The 22,960-nt window shown below is 51.8% G+C and overlaps 3 protein-coding genes across 13 annotated transcripts in view; 2 read left to right on the forward strand and 1 right to left on the reverse strand.

The window, feature by feature from the left end:
• LOC139359569 (14-3-3 protein epsilon-like) overlaps positions 1-22,960 on the reverse strand; it is a 91,499-nt gene that overhangs the window by 29,784 nt on the left and 38,755 nt on the right. For 6 of the 11 annotated variants that reach the window (XR_011615639.1, XR_011615638.1, XR_011615642.1 and 3 more), the window contains 2 exons: positions 5,313-5,512; positions 942-1,020 (listed from right to left, as the gene is read on the reverse strand). Coding sequence is in view for 3 of the 11 variants with exons in the window: in XM_071082763.1 (XP_070938864.1) it covers positions 942-1,020; positions 2,145-2,363 (298 nt within the window). In the remaining 8 variants the exon portion in view is untranslated. Of the gene's footprint in view, positions 1-941; positions 1,021-2,144; positions 2,645-5,312; positions 5,513-22,960 lie in introns of those variants that run through there. The other 5 variants (XR_011615644.1, XR_011615641.1, XM_071082763.1 and 2 more) reach the window with 4 other exon arrangements.
• Positions 10,757-15,878, forward strand: LOC139359568 (TBC1 domain family member 3B-like). Its single transcript, XM_071082760.1, has 5 exons — positions 10,757-11,786; positions 13,224-13,296; positions 13,459-13,541; positions 14,835-14,874; positions 15,359-15,878. Exons 2-5 carry the CDS (start codon positions 13,225-13,227, stop codon positions 15,665-15,667), a joined length of 504 nt encoding a protein of 167 aa, XP_070938861.1. The 5' UTR covers positions 10,757-11,786; position 13,224; the 3' UTR covers positions 15,668-15,878.
• On the forward strand, positions 16,364-22,339 carry LOC139359567 (TBC1 domain family member 3B-like). Its single transcript, XM_071082759.1, has 7 exons — positions 16,364-16,438; positions 17,675-18,125; positions 18,839-18,933; positions 19,283-19,348; positions 19,819-19,918; positions 20,289-20,441; positions 21,418-22,339. Exons 3-7 carry the CDS (start codon positions 18,922-18,924, stop codon positions 21,831-21,833), a joined length of 747 nt encoding a protein of 248 aa, XP_070938860.1. The 5' UTR covers positions 16,364-16,438; positions 17,675-18,125; positions 18,839-18,921; the 3' UTR covers positions 21,834-22,339.

The raw sequence follows: 22,960 nt of genomic DNA on the forward strand, positions 1-22,960 counted from the left end.
AGTCATTGGTGATTCTGTATTTGGACTGTGAGAGGGTTGGGGTGGGGGGTGGTGTGTGTGTGTAGCACTTAAGAAAGGAAAAGATACTTTTGATAAGGGAGAGGTCACTTTTCTCTGCTTTTGTGTCAAAAGGGAAGAAGGGAGTTTTGGAAAGGCATAGGAATTTTGTTCAATACTAAGCTCTCTTCCTCAAAATCAGAGGTACATAGAATGTGTAATAATTTGCAGAATTTCTTGACTTCAACAATTTGATTTTTTAAAATTTATTTTTATTTTTTTAGGTTTAGACTGAGCTACAGTTAATCTGTGGCGACGTTCTGGATGCACTGGACAAACACCTCATTCCAGCAGCTACCACTCTGGCAAGTCCAAGGTTTTCTATTATGAAATGTAGGTTCTATACTAAGAACTAACAAGTGTACTTCAATAATTTTAAACACTCTCAAGAATAATTGGCTTTGTTTCTTTTTTTCTTAGATATTTCCTATTATTTTCCTTATTAAATATAACCAAAAATCCCACAGAAATTAACTGAGGAGCTTCCAAGTATCAACAAAATTATCACTCCATAGACTAGAATTAAACAAGCAAGTGGTTCCAAGAAATGCCACAAGTGTATGAATCATAACATAAAATTTCTACACGAAACATTCAGCCAGGACTGTGCAATGTGTGGCCGTTTGGGGGAGGGAAATGAGATAGGTTCCATGAAAGCAAAAGAATATAAATAACTAAAGCAAAAGCTAATGCATTTTTATAATAGCCTGACCATCTTTTTATTCCAACATCAACTATCCTTCTAACATTAAACAATTATTTTTAAATAAAAATTGGAAACCTACATAAAAGAAAGTCATGATTCTAAAAAGGCCAACTTTGAATCTTACATTTTCCTTTCTAGTATAGAACCTACATTTCATAATAGAAAACCTTGGACTTACCAGTGGTAGCTGCTGGAATGAGGTGTATGTCTAGTACCTCCAGCATGTCGCCACAGATTAACTCCAGCTCAGCCTCGACCTGAAAAAATAAAAATAAATTTTAAAAAATCAGATTGCTCAAGTCTAGAAATTCTGTAAATTATTACACATTCTATGTACCTCTGATTTTGAGGAAGAGAGCTTAGTATTGAACAGAATTCCTTTCCCTCTCCAAACTCCCTTCTTCCCTTTTGATACAAAAGCAGAGAAAAGCTGCCTCTCGGTCATCAAAAGTATCTTTTCCTTTCCGCATGCAATTACGTGCTACACACACACACCACCCCCCACCCCAGCACCGCCTCACAGTCCAACTACACAATCACCAATGACTAAAACTAAACACCGATGCTACTTGGTAAATGCTGGTCAATTACGTGAATCTTTCACAAGGTAGCAACTACTCTGTCCATTTACTTGGGAAAACAGGAGCTAAGACATTTGCTCGAAGATCACCCCCTTAAAAGAACTTACTAAGCAGAGCTAGGATTTGAACCCAGGCAGGGTGCAAGGGACAGAACAAAATTCAAACCCAAGCAGTTTGCCTTCAGTACTTACATTCCTAACAAGGTTCCACAGGCAATCTCTTTAGTGGAAGAGATCCAAAACTAGTTAAGATACCAAAAATCTATGGACCAAAAAAACTATTGCTACTCATCTCAATTCATTTATAATGCTGAAATGTACAACACCTCTAAACGCACATTCTTAGCGTGCTTCCTATCTTTTTTCTTTTTTTTTCTTTTTTTTTTTTTTTTTTTTGAGACAGAGCCTCACTTTGTCCCTCAGGCTGGAGTGCAATGGCGCAATCTCAGCTCACTGCAACCTCCACCTCCAGGGTTCACGCCATTCTCCTGCCTCAGCCTCCCGAGTAGCTGGGACTGAGAGGTGACAACCTGCTAGCAGCCCTCGCTCTCTGCGCCTCCTGGGCCTCGGCGTCCACTCTGGTGGCGCTTGAGAAGCCCTTCAGCCTGCCACTGCACTGTGGGAGCCACTCTGGGCTGGTCGAGGCCAGAGCCGGCTCCCTCTGCTTGCCGGGAGGTGTGGAGGGACAGGCGCGGGCGGGAACCGGGGCTGCGCCCGGCACTCGCGGGCCAGCGCGAGTTCCCTGTGGGCGTGGGTTCGGCGGTGCCCGCACTCAGCACCGGGTAGTGAGGGGCTTAGTACCTGGGCCAACAGCTGCAGAGGGTGCGCCATGTCCCCGCAGTGCCGGACCGCCGGCGCTGCCCTTGAATTCTCTCCGGGCCTCAGCTGCCTCCCGAAGGGCGGGGGCTCGGGACCTGCATCCTGCCATTCCCGAGCCTCCCTGCACCCCTCCGTGGGCTTCTGCGCTACCCGAGCCTCCCAGAGGAGCGCTGCCCGCTGCGCCGCGCCGCTTGGTCCCATGGACCGCCCAAGGACTGAGGAGTGCAGGTGCACCGCGGGACTGGCAGGCCGCTCTGCTTGCAGCCCCAGTGAGGGATCCACTAGGTGAAGCCAGCTGGGCTCCTGAGTCTGGTGGGGACATGGAGAACCTTTATGTCTAGCTGAGGGATTGTAAATGCACCAATCAGTACTCCGTGTCTAGCTCAAGGTTTGTAAATACACCAATCAGTACTCTGTATCTAGCTAACCTAGTGGGGACTTGGAGAACTTTTGTGTCTAGCACTCTTAGCACTCTGTGTCTAGCTCAAGGCTTGTAAATACACCAATCAGTACTCTGTATCTAGCTAACCTAGTGGGGACTTGGAGAACTTTTCTGTCTAGCACTCTTAGCACTCTGAGTCTAGCTCAGGGTTTGTAAATACACTGATCAGTACTCTGTCTAGCTCAAGGTTTGTAAATACACCAATCGGTACTGGAGAACACTTCTGTCTAGCACTGTGTGTCTAGCTAAAGGATTATAAACGCACCAATCAGCACTCTGTCAAAATGGTCCATCAGCTCTCTGTAAAATAGACCAATCAGCAGGATGTGGGTGGGGCCAGATACAGGAATAAACGCAGGCTGCCAGCGCCAGCAGTGGCAATCCTCTTGGGTGCTGTTTCGCAGTGTGGGAGCTTTGTATTTTGCTCTTTATAATAAATCTTGCTGCTGCTCATTCTGGGTCCACTGTGAGCTGTAACACTCACCTTGAAGGTCTGCAGCTTCACTCCTGAGGCCAGCGAGACCACAAACCCACCAGGAGGAATGAACAACTCCAGATGTGCCACCTTAAGAGCTGTAACAGTCCACGAAGGTCTGCAGCTTAGCTTCACTCCTGAAGCCAGCGAGACCACGAACCCACCGGAAGGAAGAAACTCCGAACACGTCCAAACATCGGAAGGCACAAACTCCAGACACACCATCTTTAAGAACCGTAACACTCACTGCGAGGGTCTGCGGCTTCGTTCTTGAAGTCAGCAAGACCAAGAACCCACCAATTCTGGACCCAGGACTACAGGCGCCCACCAGCATGCCCGGCTTTTTTTTCGTTGTTTTTTTTGTTTTGTTCTGTTTTGTATTTTTAGTAGAGACAGGGTTTCACCATGTTAGCCAGGATTGTCTCGATCTCCTGTCCCTGTGATCCACCCGCCTCAGCCTCCCAAAGTCCTGGGATTATAGGCTTGAGCCACCATGCCCCGGCCACTTGCTTTCTATTTTCTGTGAACTCATGGCACCACTGTTGAACCTTTCTAGGTTCCTCTCATGTCCCTGGAACCTCATTTCTGTAAAACATTCTCTCAGTCTTTTTTCCGTAATTGCATCCTTATCTTAGCTAAGCAAAACTGTTTTCTGAATCAACTATCTCCCTGATAGCTTTTCAAATAGAGACTGCTGTAGGAGACGAAAGGTTTCCATGTTCTCCTAGCTCCTCACATACTCAATGACTGCTCTCCTGTTTCTCCAAACCCTTCTTCCTCAAAAGCCGATATTCTACATTCCATTTCTCCATTTCTGTCATCAATAGATCTCTAGGCCCTTCTCCCACATTCATTGACTATCTACAGGCAAACTATCCTATACCTGAGATCACACCAAAGTATGGTGTGGCCACGTTCCCGTCAACAGAGTTCTTTGCTTTCTACTCCAAGACTTGCACTTGTCCATACCCCTAACTGTGCCGCTCCATACTAGAAGTCTTATATTGTAATGCTCCACTCTTGGCCATGGCTTCCTCTTTTAATTCCTTTTCTCTTGTTGTTTCTATTTAGGAACTGATCGAGACATCTACACTCTTTCTTTCTTTTTTGCTTTTTTCTTTCTTTCTCTCTTTCTTTTTCTTCCTCTCTCCCTTCCTTCCTTTTTCTTTATCTTTTCCTTTTCTTTGCTTCCTTCCTTCCTTCCTTCCTTCTTTATGCATGTATCTCATGTAACACATGCAGACACGAACTTTTCACATCTTCTCCCAATGTATCAGTTGCTGTCTTTGCTTCCTGCTTCCCTTTCCTAGCTAGCCCAAGTCCCACAGTGTAACTCATGGACTTCTTTCTTCAGCTTTTTCAACTTTCTCACTTCCTCATTCCACTGGGACACAAAACTTGTCTATTGGTCATTGAAATTCTTTCACCCAACATATTTCATGGTAATGGTAACATCAATCCCAGCTTACAACTTTACTTTTAGAGACAGGGTCTCACTTTTTTGCCCACTACTGCAGCTTTCAGGAGAAAAAGTTACTAATCTCTGCCCTGAAATATTCTATAGCCTAATCCACGTGAGCAAAAGACAAAAATCTACCAAGATGTAAAATGTGTACTATATATACATTCATCTGAGTACTAGACTGTGACCTCAAATGCCAACGACTATGGCCAAATTACTAACAGACATAAGCCTGAGAACTAAGCCAGACACTCAAACAAGCCTCCCTTTTCAGAGACATTTTCTAGAACCATAAAAATAAAAGGCAAAAATTAGGACATATTCAGGAAACAACAACCTCCTTCCCCCAGATAATTTCTGTTGCATAAAACCCAAAGATTAAAAACTATGACTTTGGATTAAAGAAACTTGAGTCTTTCAATAAAAAAAGAATGAGACAAATTTAACCAAAAACACTCATCATTTTTCTTGAAAATACAATAATTCCCTTTTACCTGAGAGGGATCCATTCTGAGACCCCGAGTAAATATGCTGAAACCATGGATAATAGCAAACCTTATATATACTATATTCTGTTCTATACATACATACTCATGGTAAAGTTTAATTTATAAATTAGGCACAGTGAAAGATGAATACCAGAACAATTATAACATACTCTAATAGAAGTTATATGAACGTAGTCTCTTTTTCTCTCAAAATATCTTATTGTGCTGTACCACTGGTAACTAAAACTGCGGATAAGGGGGGACTATTGTACAACAGTCTCACCATTTGCCGGTATTTCTGAATCATTTTTAGCTTGTCTTCTCTTCCCTTGTTTCCTTCTTTCTGTTCAAGGCTGCTGATTCTTCTCCAGGAGGCTCTTCTAGCTCCAATCACATTCTTACATGTAACAGAGAGGAGGTTTCTTTCTTCAGCTGTCAGCTTCACATCCATCCCTGCTACTTTCTTCATTGACTCCATCATTTCTATAAGGGAAAAGCAAAATCAGTACACCTGCAGAATTAGCACCACATGGATGCTGCCTAAGGGTTTTCTGCCTGTGTCGTCTGCAGGGGTGACATCATGTCTCCCCTTGAATAGGAGCCCATTAAGCAACACTTGGAGCAGTCAAGGAGTGCCACACCAGAATGTGGGGGCCAGTGATGTCAGGGAGTGCTCGGCAGCAAGTCCCAAGGTCGTCAGGGCGCCCCAGGGCCTTCCTTGGAAATCGTACTGCCGTCAGTGCCCTGGCACCATGGCCTGTGATGAGAGTGCAGCCTGAGGGATCTACAAACTGCCTTCAGGGTCTCTCTTCCATTGTCCTGGTGAAGAGCACAGCCCTGATCCATGCAGGCCTCCTGACCCACACCCTCGTGTTCTCTCCCAAACACACTTTCTTATCTGTTCAATATGGACAGACTGAGAAAGCTAAAAATTTTCCAAATGTTTAAGTTCTGCTTCCCTTTTGATTATAAGTTCTGTCTCTAAATCATTCTTCTTTTCTTTCATTTTCCTAGAAATATTCAAGAGAATGAAGGTACTCCTTCAATAGTTTGCTTAGATGTTTCTTCTGCCAAATTTCAGGTTCACCGTTCACAAGCTCTGCCTTCCAGAAAACACTAGGAGCACAATGCAACCAAGTTCTTTGTCACTTTATGACAAGCGTCACCTTTCCTCCAGTTTTCAATAACATGTTCTTCATTGCCATCTGAGACTTCATCTGAATGACTTTTCCCTTTCATATTTTTATTTTTTTAAGAGAGTGAGACTCCCTATGTTGGCCAGGTTGGTCTTAAAGCCTCATCCTCAAGCGATCCTCCCATCTTGGCCTCCCAAAGTGCTAAGATTCCAGGCATGAGACACTACGCACGAACCCCTCCATATGCTACAGACATTCTCTCCAGCTCTCCTCTTCTGAGCCCTGGCCAGAGTCACCCTTAACCAAGAGTCACAGGGAGAAGATGACCACCCACATGCCAAGAGACAGGCCTGGAACAGAGCCTTCCTGCACCGCCTCTGAGGGACCCATCCTGGTTGATCTCGGACTCATGGCCTCCAGGACTGTGAGACAATAAGATTCTGTTGTTGAGAGTGCCTGGTCTGTGGTCCTGTAAAACAGCCCTAGGAAACTAACACAGCCTGTTAGCCCACAGATGGTGAAGGGATGGAATGTGCAACGGAGCTCCAGGCTGACTATCTACAGCTTCCAAAGTGCACTATGGGACTCTCAGGTGGGTGTAGGTATGCAAGATAATTTTGGGTGGTGCAGGATGAATAATTTCAATTGACATAAAAACGTGTGTATCTTGCTGGGTAAATCAGGGGTCCTGACCTATTAGGAACCAGGCTACACAGCAGGAGGTGAGCAGTCAGCCAGTGATCAAAGCTTCATCTGTAGAAACAGCTGCTTCCCATCCCTCGCATTACCCCATGAGCTCTGCCTCATGTGAGATGATCAGTGCCGTTATATTCTCATAGGAGCATGAACCCTACTGTGAACTGCTCATGCCAGGGATCTAGACTGCATGGTCCTTATGAGAACCTAATGCCTGATGATCTGTGATCGTCTCCCATCACCCCCAGATGGGACCATGTAGTTAAAGGAAAACAAGCTCGGGGCTCCCACTGATTCTATATTATGGTGAGTCGTGTAATTATTTCATTATATATTACAGTGAAATAATAATAGAAATAAGGCACACAATAAATGTAATGGGCTTGAATCACCTCCGCATTATCCCTTCCCCTTCTCCCAGGTCCGTGGAAGAGTTGTCTTCAAGATAACTGGTCTCTGGTGCCAAAAAGTTTCGGGACCAATGATTTAAATGTTTGCAAGAATAGTTAAGCAACTTAAGCTTTACATGCTACAAAAAATACAGGTTTAAATACTAATAAAAATCGGTGCAAATGAAAACATTCTTTCTGTGGTCCAGGGAATCTTAACCATTCTATCAGAAAGACTTGCTGCTTGGAGCTGTAGCTGTCCTCCCACATCCTGTCCACTGTAAAGCCCTGCAACACACACACACGTGCCCCCCCACACACACATGCACACAGATGCACATACATAAATACATTCAAATGTACATACCTGCAAACACACACGCACACACACACAGATGTACATACATAAGTACATTCACATGTACATACCTGCACACACACACACACACACACAGGCACACACATGCACGCACACACACAGATGCACATACATAAGTATATTCACATGTACATACCTGCACACACACACACGAACATACATACATACACATGCATATACCTGCATGCACACGCACGCACATACACACACAGACACACACACACACAGACACACACGCACGCTGTGCTTCATGCCCTCACTAGGGTGGCCAGGGAGGGAATGCGTGTTTTTAGGAGAAATGAAGACAACTCAGGCCCCTCACTCTCCTGGTGTTTGCACAAGTGCCTTCTCTGCAGACCATGCTTCAGTGTCTTTCTTGGTTCTCCCTCTTACTGAAAGACAGAAGCAGAGGCCCGGCACATACTCGGCTGCTTAGGGCTCAAGCCAAGTTCGCAAGCTTCCTGGGGAGCCTCGTGAGATGAAGGCACTGCACAGCCTCCCTAAAAGAGGTGTCGGCTTTTCCTGGATCCTTCAGCCCAGGAAGGCAATAGGTGAGACATCACAGTTCATCAGAAGACACAAGCAAACTCCAGTGAGAAAGGGCCAGGGTCAAAGATTTCACTCTCCCGGAGAAGGGGTTCTCGGGCTATAAGCAGCAGGCAGAAGACTTCATTGCATGCGCAGTGAGGTGACGGCGAGCTCCAGTTTTCACTGGGAACTGAGATCAACAGTGACCTGACCCCCTACTCATGCTCGTCTCTCCCTGTCTCTCTCTTTGCCTTTTGTGTCTCTCTCCCTATCTCTCTTGTTCCTTTTCCTCTCAACCTCCTCTGTCTCTCTCCCTATCTCTCTTCCTCTCTCTCTCTCACTCCCTTCTTCCCATCTCTCTTTCTCTCTCCTTCTTTTGCACTTCTCTCTCCCTCCTCATCTCTCTGCCTGCCACTGTTCAGGCTCCTGGGGCCCCATGTGGATGGGTGGACACAGGACTCCTAGGCTACCCGTCACAGCGCAAGCACAGGGCTGCAGGCCCTTGGTCCCCCACCTCCCAGCATCCTCAAAATGAGGGGTGTGGGGTGTGCCCGTGCTCTCCTGGGTGGGCGCCCCACACTCCAGGAAGCAGAAACTGCAAGTCACAGCTGGCTTGAGTGGCACACCCATGGGGCTGCCAGCTTCCATCGTGCCATCTGCTGAGGCCAAAGCAGAGGACACCAGCCCAGGCCGGTCTCTGCAGCAGGGTGGGGGTAGGGGTGGGCTTGGGGTTGGGGGTAGGGATGGAGCCGCCAATGCAAACTGGCCCCTGGCTGGTTTCCTACCCTTCACCCTTCCATGCAGGCCTGTCCCACCCCTACCCCTGTCTCCCACCACCTCCACCCCTAGGCTGCCCCAGACCCAGGCTCCAGAGGTCTCCCAGGATCCAGGAACTAAGGGCAACCACTGGGTTCCACAGCCTCTGGTCCATGAGTCAGCCACCCCTCTGTGTGCTGACAAACCTTGGCTCTCATGCCCCACCCCAAGCCACGACACACCCCCATCCTCCACCAGCATTATTCCCGCCTCCTGATTTTAGTCCTGACAGCCCTGCTTCCTAGTAACCTTGCCCCTTCCCAGCCTGGTTCAGGCAAGCCCAAAGGCCAGCACCCTCGCCCCACCCTTCCTGGGGGCCACTCTACTATCTGCTTGTCCAGATGTCTTCACCTGGCTTTACCAAGCTACAACAAATAACAGGGATGAGCCTCTGGCCTCTGCCAGGAAGATTTGCCAAAGTACTCTCTATTTAGAAGCAGGAAGAGTGATGGGGCCTAAGAAAGACCCCAGGATGGTCACCCAAGCAGCAAGAAGGGCAAGGAGCCCAGTTTCCTGCCCTTACCCTGGGAGGACGTAGCCAGGGCACCACAAGGTCCTGGAGAGGGGTGGGTAGGAGAGCAGATCCAACCTCTTCTTGAGGAAGCAGCCACCACCCCAGGAAGCAGCAGATGGGGGTGCACAGGCAGAGCCCCCGGTGCTGCAGGGCAGGCCCAGCAGATCTGTACTCAGCCTCAGCCCCGGGGAGCTGCAAGACAGGCTGAGACCCTGATAGGTTTGGATCTGTGTCCCAAATCCATCGCTCCTGTGTCAAGGGAAGAACCTGGTGGGAGGGGATTGGATCTGGGGACAGTTTCCCCCCGTGCTGCTCCCCTGAGAGTGAGGGATTTCTCAGGAGAGCTGATGGTTTCAAAGTGTGGCACTTCCTCGTTCTGCACTCACTCCTTCCTGCCGCCTTGTGAGGAAGATGCCTGTTCCCCTTCGCCTTCCGCCATGATTGTAAGTTCCCTGAACTGCGAGTCAATTAAAACTCTTTGCTTTGTAAACTACTCAGCCTCGAGTATTTCTTTACAGCAGTGTGAAAACAAACTAATACCCCTTCCCTGAGGTGCTTTCTCCTTAGGCATCCAGCTGCCCCATGCTCCTGTTCTACTCCCTGGTCTTTCTTTTGCCCTCATGAGGCCCAGGTGATCCACATGGCCAGCCCCAGCCCCATCCTACTGCACACTGGTGTGGCTGCTGGAGAGGCCGCGCTCCTTTCCTCACCCCGAGGGGGCCTGATATGCTCTTTGGATCCAGGAGGAAACTGACCCCCTATTTTCACACTGGTGCAACTTCTTCCAAGACCTCAAAGCAGGATAACGTGAGTCAGTCTTTTTTAATGTCTTCACTTGCTAGGGTTGTCACTGGGACAGTCCTAGAGAGTGGTGCCAATGGATAAATGGATGAACGAATGGACAGTAGTCCAGGGACGATGTCCCTGTCTGTACTGAACTAGGTCCTTCCTCCAATAAGAAGCCTTCCTGAGTGAGTTTATACAGTCATCCCTTGGTATCCATGAAGGATGAGTTCTAGGGTCCCGGGGATGCCAAAATCCATGGATGCTCAAATCTCTGATATAACATGGCCTAGTATTTACATATAAGCTATGCACATCCTCCCATAGACCTTAGACCATTACTAGATTATTTATGACACGTAATGCAATGCAGATGCTACATAAATGGTTGGGATACTGTATTCTTTAGGGAATGATGACAAGAACAAAGTCTGCACATGTTCAGTAGAGACATAACCATGCAATTTATTTTCTGAGTATTTTCTGTCTGCTGTTGCTGAATCCACAGATGCAGAGCTCCCAGATACGAGGGCCAAGTGTGCTTTGAGAGTAGGGTGGGAGAGTTTGTGAATGAGTACAGGGGAACAGGTGTCGATCAGGAGGGCCCTGCATTGGGACATCTGGACACCGTGTCTCAGGACTTGAGACTCCATTTGGAAGGCACAGCAGACTCAGCCCAGGTCATAGCCCTCCCCTTGAAGGTTCATTTTATCCCAAGCTCTTTCTGGAGCCTGGAATTTGGCATCCCCTCTAGGCCCTGGGTGGAAGGACTGATGAACCAGATTTGAGATAACATATCTAGAATAGAGTGAGGCCCTACTGTGTGCCCAGCACTTTCCCCACAGGATCCTCTAGCTAGAATATCCAAGGGTCATGGAGAGAAATACCCAGATAAAATATCAGAAATGAAAAAACAGATACCATTAGAGACACTAAAAAGACAATAAAAAGATAATAAATAAAAAGATAATAGTATAAGCATTTGTATTCTGAAATTCAACAGCAGCAGTCAATTTCCTCCACCCCTATGTGTGTCCCAGACCACCCTGGGCGGGGAGGGCTGAGGTCAGGGAAAACCCATGGATGCTCTGATGCTGGTCCTGGGTCTCGGGATTGACAGTGATGAGGAATTTGGGGGCACACATGAGTGGGGAAGCCAGGCCTGGCCAGAGAAGCAACACATGTGTGCACAGAACTGTTTACCCACATACACGTGTGCACGCACGTGTGCAAACACATTGCAGGCAGGCATGTAGCCGCCTCAGGCAGTGGAGGACCCTGACTCTGGGCCCTGCTGACCCGGGCAAGTCCCCATTGTGATGCGTGCCATGACCTCAGAATGTCACTGGTGCTTAGCACCAATCCGCTCTCAGGCCTGCCTCTGTGTTCTACGGCAGTTACCCACGCACAGTGGTATCAGCTACACACGCACAGTGGTATCTGTGAACACTTTTGTGGACTCAAAGGTTTTCTACCTGAGAGGCATAACGCAGGTCAGCTGATTCGTCAGAATCAGGTGAGTGTGTCCTGCTCTCTTCCCTCCAGGCTGACGGAAACAGTGGCTATGCTGACTTGGGGACAGTGGCTATGGTGTTGGCCTCTGGGCAGCTACCGAGGAGGGTCATCCCTGAGCACTCACCGGTCGCCCGTTCTACACTGCTCGTGTAGACGCTTGGCTCTTTCGTCCTCATGGTGGCTTCATAGAGTGAGTGCCATTCCCTAGTGTACCCATTCGACATGTGAGACGTCCGGGGTCAGAGAGGCGGTAACCGGCCTGAGAATCCAGACAGGACCCTGGGTTTTGCTCTCACCCTTGCTGTGTACTGTGCTGAAATTCAGGCCTGAACCCTGTGACCTCCCTGCCCTAGATCCCAAGTCTTCCCAGTTTTCCCATCCCGACGGGGCAGAGCCTGGTCCTGGCAGAGTCACTGGGATGGATCCACTGTAGGTGTGGTGGATAGGAGGGTCCTCAGAACACCTCTGTGCTCTAAGCTGGGTCCTGATGGTGGCTGTGGGCCTCACTGAACACACATGGTCCCTTGTCCGGGGGAACCTTCTGTCCTTGGGCACTTGTGGAAAATGAAGGCCCCCTGGAGGGCTGGCTGGGGGGAGACCATCTTCCCTTCTGTTCAAAGGGGTCCAGGCACTGGGGTTCCCTCCAAGTATTTCTTGCTCTGTCTGGTCCTCTCGAGGCCTCGCCCTCCTTTTGCCCCGAGTGTTCCCAGGAGGAATTGTCCATCCAGGTGTTCTCCAGGACCAAGGACCCACGGTCCTTCCTCAGTGACCCAGGAAAATGAAGCCCCTTCTGTAGGGACAGCTCAGAATGGTGGAGTCCAGTCCCTCCCCGAGTGAGGGTTTCCACTAGCACAATAGATCATTTTCATCCCCCAAACCGAACACCCTCCTGCTCAACTGGCATTATTCCTAAAGTGGCTTCTCTGTTCAGACTGAAGGGCCACGGGAGCCAAAGTGATGAGCGGAGAAGAACAGAGCAGTCAGGAGAGATCTTGATCCCTGTAGAAAACTGGGCATCTCTGTGGTCCCTGAGCATCCCAGGAGGCCGATTGTACAGAGACCTCTGGTCACTGACCTCAGTCTCCCTCCACATCCCTGGAATAGCCCATCATGGGCCCTTCGCCCTTGGCAGGTGGACACCATTCAACCTGCTGGGGCGGATGTGTCCCCATTTCATGGCATTTTGGGATGACGAGACTCTCTCTCCAGGTCCCACTGTCCTTAAGTCCTTGGGATGATGCCCACCCCTGCTTGGGGCTTGACACTCCAGAGACTCGTGCAGTTGTGAGACAATGGGTCTGGCCCCTTTTTACCTGGGGACGGTGGTGGAATGGAGGTTACGCAGCCAGCCAGCATCTGGGAGCCCGATGGGAGCGGTTCAGGTTTTCTCTGAGGCTCTCGGGTACAATGTAACTTTTAGATGATTTTTGGCTCACAGGATGGAAATCGCAGAGGATGCAGATAGTTTGTGGGCACAGGAGCGAGAGAACATCATTATGAACTATGAGAAGGTACAGGTTGGTCTGCTTCTTGGAGGGAGGCCTCTTCCAGTGCACCCTGGTCAAAGGGTCCTGGGCTCCCTAGGAGCACAGGGTGGGCACGGGTGGCCACTACCTCCAGGCCCGTGCACTCTTTACCTTGGACCCCTCACCAAGGCTCCCTCTGGGTTACAGGGACACCGAGCTGAGCTGCCAGAGGACATGGGGCCTGAGCCTGTTGGAATCTACAGCAGCATTGATCGCTTCGGGATTGTGCAGTGAGTCCTCTGTGCTCCCCTTACCCCTAAAGCACCTGTCTCAGCTCAGGGATGGGTTTGCTTTCAGAAAGGCCTTTCTGAGGCAGGACTGTCTCGCCGGGTCAGGCCAACCTCCTTTCCAGGGTCAGAACTCCTCCCTGGCTCCCCTGCAGGTCCAGCCCCAGGTTGCTGTTAGGCCAGAGGTGCGGGGCCCATCTAGGGAGCGGGTGGGAATGGAGACTGGGCTAGGTCAGGCCCCTGGACTCTCAGCAGTTCTGTCCACAAGTCAGCACAAGAGGAGCGGGGCAGCCTGAGGGTCTGGCCCTCTCTACTTGGAGACAACCTCAGTGAGATCCATGTGTTGTGGCCACAGGGTGAGGGGACGCCTGGCTTAGCCTTACGGCTGTTGTCCAGTGGGTCTCTGAGGGTCCACCTGCCCCTGTCCTCCCTCATTTCCCTAGAGCTGCAGCCCTCACTGCCCCCATCAGGAAGATGGAAAGGCATGGAGACAGTGGGGGCTGTGGCCCTAGAGGAACAGGGGAGAAGACGGGCAGGGCCCTGTTCTGGGCATCTCATATTAAGGTCAGGGAGGTGGCAGGGCTTGTGGCTAAAGACCCTGGGTCTGGTGCTGGGGAAGGGATCTGGGTCCAGGTAAGAGGAGCCCAGACAGGAGTCCATCCCTTAGGGATCATAGGATGCAGAGACAGAGGATCCTGGGGGAGGTAGGGTGGGAGGGAGCTGATGAGCGGTGCCACTTCTGAAACGCAGGGTGTGTGGGTCAGGTGCAGGGAGAGGCAGGTGGATGCTGGGAGGTCAGAACTTGCAAGGGCCTTGGGGCTGTCAAGTGGGATGGGCCCCTGGTACACCAGGAGTACACCGGGCAGGTCTCACGGCAGGCTCCCTTGACCCTGGTGGGGTGATGTGGTCACTCCCTGAGGGACTCCTGTGAGGGCCCTGTCGCCCACCCTGGGCGGCCCCCATCCCGTCTCAGGCCTGACCTTTCTCAGCTCCAGCAGAAAGCACCACCTCCAGTCCAGGACAAGCAGCCCCATTATGCAGCCTGACCGCCCCCCACGCCGGGGGCCCCAGTAACCCCACCCAGGCTGGCCCCACACTCCTTCTTCTCCCAGGTCCTGCCCCTCCTGGGAGTCAGCCCCACAGGAAGGCCCTTGTCCTCCCTTCCCTGTGTCTTCTCCTGGGCTGAGCCCTGAGCTGGATACGGACAGAGCCTGTCCTTTCTGGGGGGTTGGCTCCCAGTCTAGGGCAGCTCCAGGCCCTGTGCAGGTCCTCAGTTCTGCCTGGGTTGTCTTACAGTGAGACAGAGCTGCCTCCTGCCACTGCTCGGGAGGAGAAGGTAAGAGCCTGATGCATGGGGGGGCTGGTCCAGGGGCGTGGGGACTGGGAGGGTGGTCGGTGAGGCAGAGGAGGCCGCTGGCCAGGGCAGTGGTGGGTGAGGGCAACACGCTATCACAGGGAGGGGCAGCAGTCCCTGCTGGATCTGACCCCAAGTTGCTGTAACTTGGGCAGTTTGATAAAATTCCAAAGTGAGAACCACAGTTGTGGCTTGGGGGTGGCTGCCGCCTGTATCAGGACCCCACCCAGAGGCTGGGACATGACCTACGACTGGTGTGTCTGTGGCCTGAGGACCGCACGTCCCGGGGTCCCAAAGCCAGCCCACTGGTGCTCATTTGCTCAAAGGCTCTCAAACCTTAGGGTCTGCCCTTCCCTGGTTCCCTCCAGCTGGGTCCACCAGGGCTCCAGAGCCCAAGATCCAGCATCCACAGGCGGCTCTGGGAAGCCTGGCAGCTCCCCTAACACCAACATTCCTCATTTGACAGCAAATGCGGCGGGAGATAACACGAAAGAGCAAGTGGATGGAAATGCTGCGACAATGGGAGACATACAAGAACAGTAAAAAAGTAATGTGTGGAGGGAGAGGCCCCCGGAACCACTTTCTGCAGAGACAGGGGACAGGCACCCATGGCTGTGGCCTGGCACCGTCAGCCTCTCAGAGGGCGGGTGGCACACTGTCCTCACCCAGAGGACTGCAGGCCTGGTCGGTGGTTTGCCTGCCTATTCGTGCAAGCGTCACCTTGCTGGGAGGGAATCTGAATCTAGGGCTGGTACTACCCAGAGCTCAAGGCTAGAGATGTCCTGGTGACCCAAAGGAAGGAAAATGTTCAGATCAGAGTCCCGACTCTGAGTGTCCATCCACTTTTTCAATCCTGGGAAGGGAGACTGTGTCCCAGCTTAATGTCACCTCTAACGAGGAATCACAGCGTCAAAACCAACCATTTCCAGAATCCTCGGGCTCTGGTCCTCACTGGGGTCGCTCCGTGGCCTGTGACACCAGGTTGTTTTCTGCCCACAGCTGATAGATCGAGTATATAAGGGCATTCCCATGAACATCCGGGGCCAAGTGTGGTCAGTCCTGCTGAACATACAGGAAGTCAAGTGGAAAAACCCCAGAACATACAAGGTACGCTCAGGCAGAGCACAACAAACAGGACAGGCCGTGTCAGGGGCCCAGGTCTCCAGCTGGAGGGAGCATCAAGCCCAGCCTGGGGGGTGGGTGGGATGGTCAGATGCACATCCTGGGCACGGACGGTGACATAGTCACCACAGACAAACTCAGCTCTGGTGACCCTCCCCGGCTTCAGTAACAAGCCAAAAAGCAGCTTTGTGCAGAAGGAAACCTTCCTGCTTTCCTTCCTTCCCGGAGTGCTGACTGTGGGCCGACTGCCATTTGGGGCAGGGAGTCTTCCATCTGTTCTGAGGCTGCTTCCTCCTTTTGGCCCTGCCCTACAGGTCATGAAGGAGAAGGGCAAGAGGTCATCTGAACACATCCACCAGATCAACTTGGACATAAGCAAGACACTAAGGACTCACATCTTCTTCAGGGATCGATACGGAGCCAAGTAAGCCTATGGGAGCCACAGGATCACAGCAGACATGGAGTGAACGAAAGGGATGGGAGATTCCCCAGAGCAGAAGCCAGGGTCACCTAGGAGGGATGACAGAGCTGCCAAGAGCTCTCCTGGCCCAGGGAACAGCTGGCACCATGAAACAAGCACCTCCCTGGTTCCAAGCCCTGGGCCAGACTGGAACACGTGGGGCCAGAACCCAGGAGGATCCTGAGGAGACAGAAGGCAGCAAACAAAATCATGCACAATGGTGAAAGGTGCTCTCCCGGACCCACGGGGACCCACGGTAGGACTCACGGGAGGGTGGCAGGACAGAGGGCCCTAGAGCCTCCCGAGGTAACACTGACATCACCAAATGCTGGGGCAATAAGGGGTCCTGGAAACTGTCATCCTTGTCTGCTGGGAACGTGACACGGCACAGCCACTTTGGCAGCCAGTTGGGCAGTGACTCACAAAGCTCAATGGACTTCAACCACGTGTCCCCAAAGTGTCTCAGATATTGAACCCACTGATTTGAAAACTGACATCCACATAAGATGTTCACTGATTAATTCATTGTCACTCATACACGGAGACGTCGGGGATGGCCTTCAACACGGGAATGGGGAGAGCAAGACCGGTCCTCCCTCCAAACGGAAGACCCAGTGAGAAAAGGGATCGAGCCAGTGATGGCCGGATGAATGTGGGTGGATCCTAGATGCATTTTGCTGAGGGAAAGGAGCCAGCCCCAAGAAGCTACCACGTAGGATTCCCCTTCCTGGGTCATTCTGGAAAAGACCAAATCATAGGGACTGAGAAGTAGTCTGGGTGGCCAAGGGTTGACAGACTGGGGAGAGGCTGGGTGCATAGGGGCCACCCTGGAGACTTGGAAGATGAAGGAGTCACTCCAGGAGGGGCTGGAGCGGTGGCTGGGAGACTCTGCCCATTGGTTTACAACCGTGGAGGAACTGTACATCCAAAGACTGAACTGGTGTGTGTGCAAACTGAAAAAAAAATAAAGAAAATCATTCAGAGTGAAAAGGATCAGGCAAGCCACTGTACGACTGGGCTATCTGCATGTCACAGATGTGGATTTTACTGAAATATTTCTTCAAAGGCCCTGAGAAGCTCACTGCTTATCTGGTGAATCATCTGAACCTGAAATGGGATTCGTTGTTAGGCTTTGTGGACAAAGTGAAACCAACGGCATCTGCACAAAACAAACAAAAGCCTCCTTTCTCTGTCTCCTAGGCAGCGGGAACTATTCTACATCCTCCTGGCATATTCGGAGTATAACCCGGTGAGTATTCCCGGCAGTGACGTTCCCGGGCAGTATTTCCCTATTCACAGGAGTGGGTGTCTGGTGGGGTGCCATCGCTTCTTTTAAGGTTAGTATGGACAAGGTGCTGAAGTGCCTGATGGACTTGGCTCTTGTCATGAAATGAATTTGCACCCTGAGGAAGCCTCTTCTTCAGAGGAAGCCTCCCCAGTCACCTCTGCCCTCTCCAATGCCATGAGTCCTCCCAGGTGACCTCAGTCCTCCCAGGTGATGTCCTTTCACGGTGACTCTGGCTCTTGCAGGAGGTGGGCTACTGCAGGGACCTGAGCCCCATCGCGGCCTTGTTTCTCCTGTATCTGCCTGAGGAGGATGCATTCTGGGCACTGGTGCAGCTGCTGGCCAGTGAGAGGCACTCCCTGCAGGGTAGGTGGACAGCTGCCCAAGGGACCTCATGCAGCCAGACCCAGAGACGGCCACCCTGGCCAGGTGATCTCGGCTTTCAGCCAAGGCACCTTCCTTGTGTAGCCAGCTCCTTGGGAGTCTTCAGGGTGTCTCTGCTGAGGGTCCCACAGGAGTCCGCGGCTGACCCCCAAAGCCCAAGTCAGACGCCTTTCATCCCCATCAGCGGAGGGCATCTCATCCTCCCCGTGGCCACCCTCTGTGTCCTGCTGCCACGCCCTCTGGCTCTGATTCTGTGCAGCTCACTCTCCCCTCACTGAGAGTCCTCCTGCCCTCCAGCTGCCCAGGCTCCTGCTGCCCTTGGTGCCCACGAATGGGCCGACCAAGCCCAGGTGGCAGCATCTCCCCATCCTGTGTCCCCTGGCCCGACCCCACTTCCAGGAGACGACCAGGAAACCCAGAACCCGCCCTGTTCTGGCCGCCATGTGGTGGCCTCAAGTCAGACTTGCCCTTTTTGCACCCTGGTCCAGGAGGCCTCTAGGGACACCTGCAGCCAGACTCCAGGGGATGTTCCTGCCCCACCTCCCCAGGGCAAAGGCTGCATGGTGGGGTCACCAGATGGGAGGGTGAAAGGCCTTGCGGTTTGGGGGCCTCTCCAGCTGCCCAGCTCTTCCAGCTGATGGCTCCACATTTTGGGGAAAGGCTCTGATTCCTTGTTGGGCTGGGGGTATTCTCAGGATTCCACAGCCCAAATGGCGGGACAGTCCAGGGGCTCCAAGACCATCAGGAGCATGTGGTCCCCGCGTCACAACCCAAGACCATGTGGCGTCTGGTGAGTGTATGGCGTCTGGTGAGCAAGCTTGGGCTCTTCTGCAGAGGCCCTGCATCCCGTGGCGCTGGTGACTGGCTGAGTCCCAGCCACTGGCTGACCTGGGATGTCGGGTTCTCCATGGGCCGGGAGTTGGTCTATAGGACAGAGGCACAGGGATGGGGGCCCAGCTCCCGCAGAGCAGGGCAAAGGGCAGTGTGTGCACCGGGAGTGTGGGAAGGGGCCGGTGTTGGGGGGAGCCCTGGACACCGCCCAGTGTTCTGCACTAGGGGAAGGGTCTTCAGAGGCCCTGGAAGAGGGAAGTTTTTAGGGCAGCCCAGGGGGCACTGAGCATCTCTGTTCCTCCCATCAGGACAAGGAAGGTCTTTGCGCGCAGGGTTCCTCGTTAGGCTGGCTTCTCCAGATGTTGAATGACGGGGTAAGAAGGCATAGGGAGACCCTGACTCAGGGACCCTCCTTGCCCTGCAGTGCCCTGCTTCCCCAGCCCGGGGGTCTGGCTCACCCACAGCCCACAGGAGGCTCTGCCCACAGGAGGGTCCCCACAGGACACCCAAACAAAACCCTCTGCCCAAGGGGGGTCATCCCAGGGCAATAACTGGGACTCAGACCCCGCCTTACAGGCAGACTGGGCCAGGACCCAACTTGGCAGGGATCAGGGAAGCCTCAAGCCCTGGGCAAGCCCCTCTCTCCAGGAGCCACACTCCCACTCCAATGAGTGCCCCCCATGAGGAGCTGCAAGACCTTGTCTGACTCAGCATCCTGGAGGGCTCAGGAAACCCTCATGGGGAAGATCACTGACTCTGGGGACTAAAGCCCCAGTGGGCTCAGCTCCAGCCACCAGCCCCAGCCTGGAAGGGCTACAGTCTCCCACACCTGCTATCCCCACAGATCTCTCTTGGGCTCATCCTGCGCCTGTGGGACGTGTATTTGCTGGAAGGAGAACAGGTGTTGATGCCGATGACAAGCATTGCCTTTAAAGTTCAGAGGAGTAAGTCTCCGTGTGCCCAGTGGGGCGTGGGGAGCCCTGGGGTCAGACCCCGATTTACCCGAGGGCAGCTTCCTCACACTGTCCTCATGATCCTCTGTTCTGGCCCAGAGGGAGGTCTGACCAGGTGGGCTGGGCAAGGCACAGTGACACCGAGCCCGTCCCCCACATGGCCCAGATGAAAGTCAGGAGTGTCCTGAGCACTTCCCTGCCCAGGTTGTCCCCCAGCCACAGTCTCCTGTGCACATCTGGACCCCTGGGGTGGCCACAGAAGGTTCTGGCACGGCCCAGTGGGAGACTGAAGTGGTCACAGGGTATCAGCTGTGCCCCCTCCCAGGGAACTCTCCTGGCCTGATGTCCACCCTGTCCCTAGAGCGCCTCACGAAGACATCCAGGTGTGGCCTGTGGGCACGGTTTCGGAACCAGTTCTTCTATACCTGGGAGTTGGATGATGACTCTGTGCTCAAGCATCTTAGGGCCTCTATGAAGAAACTAACAAGGAAGCAAGGGGACCTGCCACCCCCAGGTGGGCTCCAGTGCCATGTCCCCTCCCATGTCACCCTCTGGGGCAGTCAATAGTGGGGGAGTGCCTGAGGCCCGCAACCCTACTACCTGGGCCTTCCTCTTCACCTTTTCCTCCTCCTCTTCCTCCTGGACTCTAAGAAAGTACAGGAGGCCCACCGGTCCTCAGGGCAGGCGCTCAGTGTGTGTGTACTGGATGTGTTGTGCACACAGGAGGAGGATGTGGGCAAGACCCTCCAACAAGCCCCCTCCCACATTCCACAGTGTCTCTGTCGCCCCATCACAGAACCCTCTAGGGCACTAGATGAGCCAGACCCATTTGTGGGAAATCCCACCCCTCCCTGCAAGCACCCACAGTCTCAGACAGCAGCAGAGGCCCCTCACTGCTGCACGCTCCTCCAAGGTTGCCAGGACAACCAGCCTTGAGCCAGGGAGACAAGGGAATCGGGTGTCCCTGACCCCAGAGCACTGAGGGAGAGGACACAAGCGGGACCCCGGGTGAGAGCTAGAGCCAAGAATTCAGCCAGATGTGGGAACGGTCAGTCCTGGCATGGACTGGGCAGCCCAGGAGGGCAGAGGGTGACCCATGTCCGGGTCCAATCACCCACTGTGGAGATGGGTCCCCATGTGAGGTGGCAAAGGGATGGGTGACATCCAAGTCCCTTCCCACCTGAGTTCTCACTGGGGGCTGTATCCCTGGCCCAATAGTCCTGGGACGAGGGTGTGTGGTAGGAAGCCCCCAGCCAGTCTGGACCCTGGGGGCAGTCCCAGGAGCCACCTGCCATCCCCCCACAGCTTCCCCATGCCAGGTGGCACACACCTCTCCCCTGGGATCAGCAGACTACAGGCGTGTCCTCATTGTCAGACCACGGGGCCACACAGAGACCCTGAGGACTCCAGAGACCTAGGCAGGTGGGGCTGGCCGGGAAAGGCCTGCATGGGCTCAGTGGAGACACTGACCACGACTGTTTTCCTTTCAGCCAAACTGGAGCAAGGGTTCTCGGCACCTAGGCCTGTGCTGGCTTCAAGTGGCAGGACGACCCTCTGCAAGGGGGACAGGCAGGCCCCTCCAGGCCCACCAGCCCGGTTCCAGCGGCCCATTTGGTTAGTTTCCCCACCGTGGGCACCTCGTTCTTCCACATCCTGTCCTGGTGGAGCTGTCTGGGAAGACACCTACCCTGTGGACACTCAGGGTGTGCCCAGCCCGGCCCCGGCTCAGGGAAGACCTCAGGGTTCCTGGAGATTCCTGGAGTGGAACTCGATGCCCCGGCTCCCGACGGACTTGGATATAGGGGGCCCTTGGTTCCCCCATTATGATTTCGAACAGAGCTGCTGGGTCCGCGTCCCTTCTGAACAACCCGAGCCAGCTTCACATTCTCATTTTATTTTTTGTTAAACTTATGAAAATTTATTAAGAAAGTGTGCACCTCGAAAGACATTCACGGATGGAACACACTAGTCCCCAGATCACAAAGTCACCCATGTCCAGCCCCTCCCAGCACCCCCAGTCCTGCCACCAGCATTCTGAATTCCAACAACACCATGAGCCTGCCTTTGTACTCTACCCTTATGGAAGGATAACCCCCTTCATGTTTTAAAATAAATGTTTTCTGTTTAAATTATTTTAGATATACAGAAATATTGAAAAGGCACTACAGTGTCCGCCTACACCTTCCATCCAGCTGCCCCTAATTATGGCGTTTTGCAGTACCATGGCACATAAGAAATTTAGGCCGGATGTGGTGACTAATACGTGTAATCTCAGCAATTTGAGAGGTCAAAGCGGGAGGTTCAGGTTCACTTGAGTCTAGAAGTCTGAGACCAGGCTGGGAAACACAGGTGAACCCTGTCTCTAGAGAAAAGTCAAAGAAATTAGCCAGGCCTGGTGGCATGTGTCTATGGTCCCACCTAGTGAGCAAGTTGAGGCAGGAGGACTGCTGCAGCCCATGACTTCCAGGAAGCAGTGAGCCATGATTGTACCAGTGAAGAATAGAAAGGTAAATATTTGAAGTGTTACTTTATGCCACTAGGGAAAGCAAGAAGACTTTTATACCATCAGTATTAAGGTATACAGTTTTCTAAAAATTTATCTCTGCAGTTCAATAAGAAAAAATTCCTGCACATTATATTTGATAGAGCACACAAAGAAAAAAATAAAAACATGAAAGGAAATGTCAGTATTAGACTCATGCACTTTTCAAAGCATTACTAAAGAGCATCTCACATTTCTGTTTAAAACACTTGTACCATTGCATAATTAAGTATGAAGATGAGAGTTATTTGAGGTGTTTAAAAGTTGGTGGTGCCACATCTAACTGGTGTAAACTAGATAAAAATCACTATAAAAATTCAAATTCCATGCAAATGTAAAGATTATACAATCTTATTAAATTGTTAGACATTTTTTCTCAACTACCAAATGGGATAACATCATGTCTATAATTAGCAATAAGAAAATTCTATTTGCACACTCTTCAAAGTCCATTTTTAAAATTTTATACACATCATCTCTCATTTAGAAAA

This window comes from Macaca nemestrina, chromosome 17, assembly GCF_043159975.1.
Source record: "Macaca nemestrina isolate mMacNem1 chromosome 17, mMacNem.hap1, whole genome shotgun sequence".
In the NCBI taxonomy this organism is placed as follows: domain Eukaryota; kingdom Metazoa; phylum Chordata; class Mammalia; order Primates; family Cercopithecidae; genus Macaca; species Macaca nemestrina.

Coding starts and splice junctions, on each gene's coding strand:
- LOC139359568 (XM_071082760.1), top strand. CDS start 13,225: ATGGAAATCGCAGAGGATGCAGATAGTTTGTGGGCACAGGAGCGAGAG. Junction 13,297..13,458: donor TCATTATGAACTATGAGAAG/GTACAGGTTGGT, acceptor TCTGGGTTACAG/GGACACCGAGCTGAGCTGCC. Junction 14,875..15,358: donor CCACTGCTCGGGAGGAGAAG/GTAAGAGCCTGA, acceptor CTCATTTGACAG/CAAATGCGGCGGGAGATAAC.
- LOC139359567 (XM_071082759.1), top strand. Junction 19,349..19,818: donor TCCAGATGTTGAATGACGGG/GTAAGAAGGCAT, acceptor CTATCCCCACAG/ATCTCTCTTGGGCTCATCCT. Junction 20,442..21,417: donor AGGGGACCTGCCACCCCCAG/GTGGGCTCCAGT, acceptor TTTTCCTTTCAG/CCAAACTGGAGCAAGGGTTC.